We start from the raw sequence: 13,141 nt of genomic DNA on the forward strand, positions 1-13,141 counted from the left end.
GACGTCTTAAATGTCGAAAAAACCATCTTCCGTCGTCCGTTACAAACTTCATGTTTACATTCATGTCCTTGAAAATGCAGCGAAGGGCATATACACGCTTGAAAGTATAAGAAGTACAAGTTATTTATCGTTTTTATAACGCGTAAATTACTTAAATTGAATCCACTAAATTTAAGAAACCATAAATAAAATAAAATTCTTATTTCTATACACCTCAATGACACGAGGATCAATGAATGAATCTTCAGTCTTCACGAAACGGTGACGAAGAGCCATCTTGTGGTGAGAATTTAGCTCCACAGGTTGATAAATGAACAACACACACATATAAGGATTCTCATCTTTATTTGATTCAATGAAAACAACATACATGATTGTTTCCTTCAAATGAAATACTCCACAAGATGGCTATTTTGACCAAACATCCAAAGTTGTTTATTGCACTATTGTGAACATCATTACCATCAGTACCCGGTGATAAACACATTCATATTTTGATTGCTGGTGTATTTCGCAGAATCAAACACAGTGTTTTCTATGAAATCTGAAGGCACTGCGGTTGACCAGCCAATGGTTCGTTTTTAGTCACTGCATGAATGATGATTATAGGATCACACACAACTTGTACCATTAAAAAAAGCATTTACATGAGCTATAAATAAATGTGTACATATATTTTAAAATGCCATACATGTTGGTCACAGTATGAGGATTATAATTGGTCAGTTTTGTAAGGCAAGGAAAAGCACTGACATGCTTACTGGCAAGCATATGGTTAGCAAAGCGTAGCCTAAAATGAATAACAGTATATTTGAGATGCTTAAAAGAAAAAATTATCCATCAACCAACGATTATACTATATTAGCTGGCTAGTTACAAAGTGTCTGAGACAATCTTACATATGCTAGAGCTAGAAATCATTTGGCAATTAAGTTTTTGGCAGATTTGATTGTGTAGATCTCCTAAAATACAATACGCCAAGAAGTTTGCAGTGAAATCACTGTTCTGGTTAACTATTATTCTTGGATGCGTCTAACATTTTGTGCTTTTTCTCAATATTTTGTTGCTACATTACACTGAACATGATTACTAATGGCCATAGACCAGCTTTGGCACTGTAATGTTTTAACATTCAACGTGTTTTGATTATAAAAGCACAGACATTGTACCGCGTTTCTTTTTTTTTATCCAGACCAAACTCACATCGCTGTAACATACGCAAGACTTCAATTTAAAAAAGGAAAAAGTATAATAAAACAGAAATGACAAGCCACTTCAGCATGAGATTGTAAAAAAATCTCAACATAAAAACTAAGTGCGAGATGTTCTAGGAATAGTTCATCTAAAAAAGAAAACAGCATCATCATTTACTCATTGTCACGTCGTTCCAAACCCGTATCACGTTCCTGTTTCCATGAGCAAAAATGAAGAAGTTTAGCAAAATGTCCTGAATTATCTTTTTCACATTAAAGGAACGCTCCACTTTTTTTTTGGAAATAGGTTCATTATTCAGCTCCCCTAGAGGTAAACAGTTGCGTTATACCATTTTTTAATCCATTCAGCCAATCTCAGGATCTGGCGGAAGCACTTTTAGCTTAGCGTAGCATAGATCATTGAATCAGATTAGACCGTTAGCATCTTGCACCAGCCAAGGATAATTTTCACTGTGTGAATGAGGATTATAGGATCACATACAATTTGTTTACCATTAAAAAGGCTTTTGCTTGAGCTATAAGTAAATTTTAAATAGGCTCATTGCATAGTTCCCTTGAGTTTTACCATTTTTTAACTATTAAGATAACCTCTGGGTCTAGCAGGAGCACTTTTAGCTTAGCTTAGCATACATAATTGAATTGGATTAGACCATTAGCATCTTGCTAAAAAAAAAGCATCAAACACAGTGTTTTGTATGAAATCTGAAGGCACTGCGGTTGGCCAGCCGAGGATCATTTTAGTGTCTTTCACTGCATGAATGATGATTATAGGATCATATACAATTTGTATCATTAAAAAAGCATTTACACAAGCTATAAATAAATTGGAAATAGGCACATTGCATAGCTCCCCTTAAGTTTGACCATTTTTAAATCCATTCAGCCAATCTCAGACACTGGCGGAAGCACTTTTAACTTAGCTTAGCATATATAATTGAATCGGATTAGACCATTAGCATCTTTCTAAAAAAAAGGAAGTATCAAACACAGTGTTTTATATAAAATCTGAAGGTGCGGTTGGTAAGCCAAGTATTGTTTTTAGTGTCTGTCACTGTATGAATGATGATCATAGGATTGAACAAAATTTGTTTACCATGTTTATTTTAAAAAGACATTTACATGAGCTATAAATAAATCGAATATAGGCTCATTACATAGCTCCCCTTGAGTTAAACAGCTGAGTTTTACCATTTTTGAATTCATTAGGCCAATCTCTGGGTTTGGCGGGAGCACTTTTAGCTTAGCTTATCATACATAATTGAATCGGATTAGAACATTAGCATCTCACTCAAAAAATAAAAACGTTTTGAAAATGTTTATATTTAAAGCTTGACTCTTTTGTAGTTACATTGTGTATGAAAAGTTACTGTTTTCTAGGCTGATATGGCTAGGAAATATACTCTCATTCTGGTGTAATAAACAAGGAACTTTGCTGCCGTACCATGCAACCATGTATTTACCTCTAGGGGAGCTGTAAAATTAGCCTATTTCCAAAACTTAATTTCTGTGGATCAATCAATTAATTAATTAATTAATAATTCTGTTCCAATGAATCCATTTAAAACTGATTTAATGATACATTTACAGTAGTTCAACCTAAACAAATTGCAATCTTTTTACATACAATTTTTAAATTCTTTAGCAATGATATACTATATGTAGACAATTAATGCATGCTTTTTCTTTGTATTGGTTCATATATAAAAGATTTTATGCTCACTAAATTAAAATAATAATAATAATTTGCTTAATTATAGACTATTTTTTACACAGGTTTGGAATGACATGAGGTTGAGCAAAATAAAAGAAAATATTCTTTAAAAATGCCCTTGTCTTATTTAAAGTACACCAAAAAAATTAAAGTTGTGTCATCGTTTACAAGCCTGTTTGAGTTTCATCTGTTGGACACAAAAGAAGATACTGTGAAGAATGTTGGAAATCCATAGCCTTCCATAGTATTTTTTCTACCATGGAGAACAAAGTATCCAACATGTTTTCATATCTTCTTTTTGTGTATAAAAAACGCACCCTAACTCAAACAGGTTTAGAACCCGTAGGTAAACTTTCATTTTAGTGTAAACCAGTGCTTAATTTGAGCCAGATTTTGCCGGATCCTGTTCCGGACAATGTCAGATATTTGTGTTTTGCTTTCTGGTATTTATTTTAATAGATCCGGCATTAACTTGTGCGTAATGAACACGTGTGTGTGTGTGTGTGTGTGTGTGTGTGTGTGTGTGTGTGTGTGAGAGAGAGTGAGAGACAGAGAATGTGAATGAATCCAGGCGAAGGCTGTGTGCATGTGCGCACACACGACGGTACACATGCAAGTGAAAAGCGAGTCACGTTGAACTATTGGTCCTCAATAATATTTTCAGCCAATCGGCTTTCTTATGTTTACAATCACTCTCATTGGTTTGTGATTGTTTTTGCGCACATTGAGCAGCGGAAATAAATAATGGCATAGTGGCCTGCCTAAATAATGTCTGTGTTTTCAAAATGGCAAAGAGGCAGTCAAGCATATTTAAATTTTTTAAAACCATGAGTAAGTCTGATAATGAATCTGATCAAACAAGATCTTAAGATGAAACTGCGCGAATGGATCAGGATAGCGGGAGACAGAAGCAAAGCGATCTCAAGTTAGCCAGAAAACAAGACAGAACAGGTAACTCTTAGGCTCTTCTTGAAGATTAGACTGATTGAGTCATTAAATTATTGACACATAATAGTGAAGTGAACTCTATAGTGATTGTTCATACGATTTATGTTTATAGCTACACGTTTATATTATACATGACTGACCTATAACGTTATATGGCACAAAATAATTCAAGACCGTTCAGAAATGTGATGCTTTAATTTCTCGCTCTCATCGCTTAATGACGTCATGTTCCGGGAAATCTGAAATTGTTTGGTGGACGTCGGTCACGGTTATTTCCTGGTTTTGTTCCGGGAATTATTCATTTACAAATTAAGCACTGGTGTAAACTATCACTTTAATAAAAATAATAATAAAAAAAAGATGAATTTGACCTTTAACGTCAAAATACACCTATATTTTGGTGTTTATTTTGAGATTTGCCTTCATTCACTGACTCTGCAGCCACTCCACTCTCAGTTCTGCCACCTCTTTTCCATACCAGTCGTGTAGTTTAGAAAAGCAGCCTGTCCCAGGCGAAACAGGGCTCTCAAGTGACCCGCCGTTTGTTTTTCTCCGTGGAGGAATTGGAGGAGGCTTAACTCCATCGGCCCTCATGCTACAGTCTCCATCCCAAGCACAACCCTCACTTAAGCCATTGGCCACACTGGAGGGTTTGCTCCAAGAAACCCCATTTTCTCTATTGGACAAGCCTTCTTGGCAGGGCCCCGTAATGGAGGCGTTCTGTACAGATGCGGAGGAAATTCTGAGTCCCGTCTGGTTTTTCTTGGTCTTGCTTTTGGCTTGTGAAGACCGCGCTTCTTCTTGTACTTCTTCCAGCTGCCTCTCTAGCTCTTTCACCACCAGCCGCATGTAATCAAAACTGGCCCGCGACAGAGCCTTTACCCATGATTCCATAGCAGCTTGGTTTTCTGCCGCCATTTTATAGACTCTTGCTTTGGCACATTCAAATTTAATGGCAAATGCGAACTCTTCGGATTCAGATTCGCACAGCTCCACCGTACAGCCTTCCAGGACGATGACGCCAATCGGCTCTCGACTTTCGCGCTCATCGAAGTAGAACAGCATGTTGCCCTTCAGAATACACCAGCGGCGATGGTACGCTGTGTTTCGCTCACCTTTCTTAAAGAGGAAGCCAGTCTTGTCTGGAGGAGAGTTGCATGTGGCGTAGTGTGCCACGCTTCTCTCGTTCAGCTTCATGATGGCGAGGACACCCGTCTCTGAAAACAGAAGTCAAGCAAATTGGGGAATCAAATTATGTTATTAATGATTAACCCTAAGAGCTCCACAATATTTCATTTCAGCATTGATATCACAATGTGCACTTCTGTAAAAGACACACGCAAGATATGCATAAATGAGTCTTGGTTTATACTCGACGCATTCACCATTTTGCTTGATTGCACATGGTGAATGTGACACCATCGATGTGTGCACGCGACATGATTTCGGCTGGTGGAGTGCACGATTTTTTTTTAAACTCGAGTGAACAGTTTGCGTGGCACCGCATTTGATTTGATTTGAATATGAACCACTTTGAAGAGATTTTGTCTAACAGTATGGCTGTACAGACATCTTTATGTTCCGTCCATGCGTGATCATAGGGATACCCAGATGGACAATAATTCTTGGCTAGAAATTGTAGCAGCAGTTTATTTTTTTTAAGATTTATTTTTGGCCTTTTAGCCTTTATTAGACAGGACAGTGTTTAGACAGGAAGCAAAGTTGGAGAGATAGAGGGGGGTAGGGTAGGGAAATGTCCTTGAGCCGGGATTCGAACTCGGGACGCCCTGACATGCTACTGCACCATATGTCAACACGCTAACCACTAGGCTATTGCGCCAACAGGAGGAATGTTTTTGTTAAAGTTTGGAAAAACCTGAGGGATAAGTTTGTTACAGAATTACCCAATTATAGAAATATGTTTTTCCACCATTTACTGAATTTAAAACAACTGAATAGTTACAAAACTATAATTAATGACCAAATCATTTCTTTGATAACTGGAAAGGAACATTTGAACCTATCAGTTTACAATATACTGATGGCCTGTTTTTCTATGCTTTATTGGTGATAATGGTCAGGAATGTTGGACCATAATTGCCTTTTTAGCATAAAAGGAGGACAGAAACTAGCCAGACAGTGAATTGTGGAGCGGGTTAAATCTAAAAAAACTCAGTTTTTTTTAGTAAGTGTACTTTTTTGCTTTTATATTTTTGCTATAATAAAAAAATATATTTGTAGAGCAACACATGTTCATTCATTCATTCATTTTCTTTACAGCTTAGTCCCTTTATTAATCCAGGGTCGCTACAGCGGAATGAACAGCCAACTTATCCAGCACATTTTACACAGCGGATGCCCTTCCAGCCGCAACCCATTTCTAGGAAACATCTATACATACTCACTTACACTCATACACTACGGAAAATTTAGCCTACACTACCTAATTTAGCATGTCTTTGGACTGTGGGGGAGACCGGAGCACCCGGGGGAAACCCACGCGCACGCAGGGAGAACATGCAAACTTTACACAAAAACGCCAACTGACCCAGCCAAGGCTCGAACCCGTGACCATCTTGCTATGAGGCGACAGCACAACCTACTGCGCCACTGCATTTTAATACATTTAAAAAAATGCATTTTAAAAATTGTAATAAACTTTAATAGGTAAAACTGTCCGAGATATGAACAAAAGCAAGTGATGCATTAAAGTTTGATTAAAAAAAATCTTGAATAGTTATAAAAATCATTAAAATAATTGATACAAATTACAAAATTAATTAGTTTAAAAATCTTCAATAATATTAATGATATGAAGTAGTTCTGGAAACTTTCTACTTCTCTGTTTATCCTTCTGATTTTACAGTCAGTTTCTTTTGATCGCCCCCCGTCATTTAAAAGAATTTCCCTACGGTGAACACATCAAGTATAAAAGCCTCGTCTTTTTCATGAGGTGCGCTTGCAGTCAGTGGAGGTCCAGGTGAAACTATAAATCAGGCTTTATTTGACCAGAAGCTACATAATTGTATTTAATTACTGTATTTATATGGAATTTATACAATTTATTCAAAACAAAAAAGGTTTTCTCACTTAGAAGAAGAGCTGTGCAATTGATTGAAATCGCAATTTGAAATGTTGCGATTAGATAATAGCAAGAGACTGTGATATGAAATATGTATTATTTAATTTCCCCTGTCCAAAGCAAATGCGTGCATGCCATCTGTGTGTGACAGTCTTACTAGCCAATCGAGTGAGCACACTTTCGTTCTGCCCAATCAGAATTGCACTACCGAACTATGCGAAAAGCCCACCGAAAACAAAAAACACAAACAGGAAAGCGTGGATGAGTGGGATGATGGCGTCTGCCTCTTCAGAAGCATTAATAGACTAATTAATATCAAAGAAAAACAGGACATCAGTAATTAAGGAATATTTTGGTTTCAAAGTCACAAAAATTTAAGTTTAATGTTTTGATAACTTCACGTGTACTTCCTGTGCATTCCCGGCTCACGATGCAGGTATGTGCATCGTCTGTAGCGACTGACTGTAATGCACTATACAAATATAATGTGTCATTTCAATTTCATAGGACAGTTATATATAGATGCATTAGTTGCAGAATTTTAAAGCAGTTTAACGATTTAAATGCTTCCTATCGGATATTACGTCATTCAGTGCGCCTATACGCATAACTATATGGAGAGCTTACAACCTACAAACTACGGTTTGCTTTAAGAACATGTTAACAAATTTAGTTACAAACTACCTAGTAGTTACAAAGCCCCTAGTGTGGATTTTACCTTTGAGTTTAAGAAAGGATTTATGAACAGCTGGTGCAACCCAACCCAGGGGATAACTAATGCCATAACGCACTACCTTGCTGAAGACATGGTGCTTTTAATGTAGTGACCAAAAGAGGGATTTAAAAAACTCATCTAAATGCAGGATAGGAGATATACACTTCCGTCTCGCACCTACTTTAGCCATTTTGGAGTAACCACTGCTGTACGTTTAACGTCATAATGTTTTGCATCTGTGATAATTATTTTGTTTTAGACAATGTAAGGCTCTAATCAGCCATATTAGTTTGCTGAGTGTTCTGTATTTTATAATAATTATTTTTTGTTTGTATAATTAATAAACACTATCTCCCTAATTTGAGTTCAACTTGTTTACAAAAAGGTGAGGTCGTTTTATTTGTTTTTACTGTTTGCTCAACAAAAAAATGAGTGTTTCATTTATTAATATTTAAAAACAAATTTAAATAAGTGTTTAAGTAATTTAATATCTTTTCAGTTCCTATTTCAACTAACACTCACTATATTTTAGCAGTAAGAAGCTACGATACAGATTATTGAGCTGAAGCTTGACTACAAAATAAAAATCGCAAATCAAAAAAACTAATAATAAAAAAATAAATAAAAATAAATAAAAACTAATAATAAAATAAATAAATAAATTTTTAAAAAATAATAAAATAAATAAATAAATAAAAATAAAAAATAATAATAAAATAAATAAATAAATAAAAATTAAAAATAATAATAAAATAAATAAAAAATAATAATAAAATAAATAAATAAAAATAAAATCGCAATATCTGTCAAAAATAAATAAATAAAATCGCAATTAGATATTTTCCCCAAATCTTACAGTCCTACTAAGAGGATTATTTCACTTACCCCACCCTGGCCCCAAACCTGAGAGTGCAAAGAGGTAAATTTACCATTTGCTCAAAGCTCTCCAGTGAACCATTCACATGTGGCCTGCTTCCAGCTGTCAATCAAAACACCAGTACATGCAGACCATCTCCATTCCTGCTCTGAAAAAAAAAAAAGAAACAGAGAAACAGCCAAACAGAGTGAAGTCGATGACTGAGGTGTCATATATTTAGTGGAAGATCCCGCTTCACACTTCTAACCAGGTTTAAATCAAGTAAATTCCTCTTTCTTAAAACAAGTTCCATAAATAAATGTTTGGGCTGACTAGACTATAAATGAATCAGTTTAACCATGTGCTGAGTTTTTAAATCAACATTTAAGAAATATTTTATTATCACTCATGACCTTTCCTGGCCTGTGCTAAAGATAAACAATTGTTAAATGTGTAGCATAGCTTTAAACTAGTTTTGTTTTTAAATATACATTAGAACGTGTCCTAATTAATCTTTATTTATATACTTTAAATCTTTTGTTTTTTTCCAGCACAATTTTTATTATACTCACTAAAATGTCATTCAGTGTCAAATATCGTTAAATTTATTATAATTTTACACGGACCTCTAATTTTTACCCATTTAATTATAATGCAAATTATGATCACTTTTACTTGTGTATATTTGCTTGAGTGCAGTTCAGAATAAGTATGTGGTTTTGTTTTAATGACATAAATATATTGGTTATAATGACTATTTCCCCCCATATTTTGAGATTTTATTTCCACGAATGTACTATTTTAATCATAACGTGCATCATAAAAGTGCATGTAATGTGCAACATAAAATCCCTTTGTACATTTATTTGGATGCAGACACAAACTGGGATGTCTCGTTTTTGACCCAGACATATAAAAAGCGTTAAAGTTGAGGTAAACATTGAGGTAAAGTTAGTTTTATATTCACACATTCGTTCATGTTTGAACAGTGACAACTTGTGACATGCTCCCTATATTGTTTACCATGCTATTTTGAATATTCAATCTGAAATGCTAATATGACTTCAAAACAACATTAGCAACATTTAATTGATCGCTAAAAATGTTGTAATTTGATAGTCATTGGCTGTCAATATAATGTTCCTATTTCGAATTTTTCCAACTTTCGTACTTTTCTGAAATTATATTATTAAGGACAAAGTCTGAATTAGGCTGGCACTATAAGGATTTTTCCTTGTGCAATATATTGTCACAGAAATTGTTGCGATAAATGATATTATTGTAATTTTGAGATCATTTCTTTGCCACTGATTATATAATGATTGTATAACAGCATAATAATGCAAATACCCATTAATACTTATCATTCGTAAGGTTTTTAGATTCTATAATTTGATGTTAAAAAGGTAAATGTCCTATTATATATGCTAGTAAATGTCTTGTTAGGTAAATGTCAAATTAAAAACTGACACCGGTGAGGTAGAAGATAAATGTCATTGTTAAATAGTTTTAAGTTTATTTGTGAACTTGTAAATATATATTGCAATGGCAAAAATGATTGAGGTCAGCTCCAAATATTGCACGATAATTCTATATATTGATTATTGTGACAGACCTAGTCTGAATGTGCGTTTATAAAACCAACTATACCTTGTTCATGTAAAAATCATGGTACAGGCATTTTAGTGCCATGTCAATGTACCAAAGTTTTTACCCTGATTTCTGATCAAGGTATTTCTTCATTTCAAACATGAAAATACCATGAATTGAGGTAAAGTTGGTTTTATATTAACACATTCGCACTTTCTCCTTAATATAATTTCACAAAAATATTCTTTGCCAATTTTAAATAGTGAAATTATATTAGCAGCTAATGACTATCAACATTCAACAGTGTTCACTGTCAAATAAATAGTGCTAATGTTGTTTTGAAGTCATACTTACAGGTAATTTCAGATCGAATATTCAAAGTACTATGGTAAACAATATAGGGAGCGTGTTACAAGTTGTCACTGAATGAATGTGTGAATATAAAACCAACTTTACCTCAAAATACCATGGTATGATCAAGTTCTGCTATCCCAGCAAAAGGAACGCACAGTTAGTGACCCAAACACCCCATAAGGCTTTATTTATGAACATTTCGGTCTGAAATAGCATCCAAGTATGGCTTCAAAACAACATTAGCACTATTTAACTGACTGTGAACAATGTTGTACTTTAGTTGCTAATATGATTTCCTTATTTAGAATTAGCAAATAATACTTTTCTGACATGATATTATTAAGGAGAAAGTCTGAATGTGCGAATATGAAACTAACTTTACCACGATATACCATGGTATGATCATTTGGCTCTGCTATCCCAGCCAAAATAGCACAGTTAGTGACCCAAACACCCAATAAGGCTTACTGCAAAAGTTAATAAACCAGACATCAGTTTTACATTATTGTTCATTCAATCCTAAGACTGCAAATCACATACAAACACAAATTGAGGTAAAGTTGGTTTTATAATCGCACCATCTTTCATTTATTAACATTTCGGTCTGAAATAGCATCCAAGTATGGCTTCAAAACAACATTAGCACTATTTAACTGACTGTGAACGATGTTGTACTTAAGATGCTAATATGATTTCCCTATTTAGAATTTGCAAATAATACTTTTCTGAAATTATATTAAGGAGAAAGTCAGAATGTGCGAATTTATAACCAACTTTACCTCAATCATGTAAAAAAAAAAAAAAACACGATACAGGCATTTTAGTGCCATGTCAATGTACCAAAGTTTTTACCCTGATTTCTGATCAAGGAATTTCTTCATGTTAAGTACAATGGCAGCATGAAAATACCATGAATTGAGGTAAAGTTGGTTTTATATTAACACATTCGCACTTTCTCCTTAATATAATTTCCCAAAAATTATTCTTTGCAAATTCTAAATATTGAAATTATATTAGCAGACAATGACTATCAACATACAACAGTGTTCACAGTGAAATAAATAGTGCTAATTTTGTTTAAGTCATACTTAAACATGATTTCAGACCGAATATTCAAAGTACCAGGATAAAGAATATAGGGAGCAGGTCACAAGTTGTCATTGAATAAATGTGTGAATATAAAACCTACTTTACCTCACAATACCATGGTATGATCATTTAGCTTTGCTATCCCAGCAAAAGGAATGCAGTTAGTGACCCAAACACCCAATAAAGCTTGCTGCAAAAGTTTTAATAAACCAGACATCACTTTTACATTAATGTTCATTCAAAACTATGATTGCAAATTAAATTTAAGCACAAATTGAGGTAAAGTTGGTTTTATTTTCACACCATCCTTCATTTTTGAACATTTCAGTCTGAAATAGCATCCAAGTATGGCTTCAAAACAACATTAGTACTATTTAACTGACTGTGAACAATGTTGTACTTTAGTTGCTAATATGATTTCCCTATTTAGAATTTGCAAATAATACTTTTCTGAAATGATATTTTAAGGAGAAAGTCCGAATATAAAACCAACAGTCAAATAAATAGTGCTAATTTTGTTTTCAAGTGATACTTAAACGTGATTTCAGACTGAACACCAAAACTGAACACTGAAGAACCACGGTAAACAATATAAGGAGCTTGTCACTCACAAGTTGTCACTGAATGAATGTGCGAATATAAAACTTCACCTCAATATACCATTGTATTATCATTTGGTTCTGCTATCCCAGCAAATTAAACACCCTTACTGCAAAAGTTAATGAACCAGAAATCAGTTTTACACGAACGTTCATTCAAAACTAAGACTGCAAATCACATATAAGCACCAAATGAGGTAAAGTTGGTTTTATATGCATAAGCATAAACATATTCATCAACATAAAATCCCTTGGTACATTTATTTGGATGCAGAAACCAACTGGGATGTCTCGTTTTTGACCCAAACACTGCTGGAATATAAAAAGTGTTCAAGTTGAGGTAAGAATTGAGGTAAAGTTGGTTTTATGTTCGCACCATGGTAAATGTTTAAAGTGACAACTTGTGACTTACTGTACTTTGAATATTCGGTCCGAAATAGCATGTAAATATGACTTCAAAACAACATTAGCACCATTTAATTGACTGTATACACTGTTGCACTTTAGTCATTGATTGCTAATATGATTCCCTATTTAGAATTTGCAACCAATACCTTTCTAAAATTATCAAGGAGAAAGTCTGAATGTGTTAAAAAAAACTTTACCTCAATCAAACACATTTCAAGCGAGCATCAAAATACTGCATGAGAATACAGTCAGATCGCAAGTGTAGCAAACAAACATGACTTAACAACGACCACGAAGGTGTTAAAAGCTAACATAACATTACCAAGGCACTAAAATGATTATATAATGCATTTATAATAGTGAATCATGTGGAAATAGAGTCAGCATGACTTATAATACAGTCTTTGTCATTCTCGACTCAATGCTCGAGCTGAGCCTGACGTGAAACCATCAAATGCTGCCCTGTTACTAGCGAAAAACTGTGAAAGCCACGTTATTACACGAGAAAAGCTCACGAGGAGTGCTGTTTAAGAGATCTAGTGAGTCGTTTCAATCATATGTCGATGTTTTACCTG

The 13,141-nt window shown here is 34.3% G+C and overlaps 1 protein-coding gene across 1 annotated transcript; it reads right to left on the reverse strand.

Moving 5' to 3' along the window:
• Positions 1-328: 328 nt before the first annotated feature.
• Positions 329-11,427, reverse strand: pheta1 (PH domain containing endocytic trafficking adaptor 1). The gene is made up of 2 exons (XM_056457363.1): positions 8,600-11,427; positions 329-5,090 (listed from the first exon to the last, which is right to left on the reverse strand). The coding sequence occupies exon 2, from the start codon at positions 5,068-5,070 to the stop codon at positions 4,300-4,302; it is 771 nt and encodes a 256-aa protein (XP_056313338.1). The 5' UTR covers positions 5,071-5,090; positions 8,600-11,427; the 3' UTR covers positions 329-4,299.
• Positions 11,428-13,141: the final 1,714 nt, after the last annotated feature.

Source organism: Danio aesculapii, chromosome 5 (genome assembly GCF_903798145.1).
Source record: "Danio aesculapii chromosome 5, fDanAes4.1, whole genome shotgun sequence".
Classification (NCBI taxonomy): Eukaryota; Metazoa; Chordata; class Actinopteri; order Cypriniformes; family Danionidae; genus Danio; species Danio aesculapii.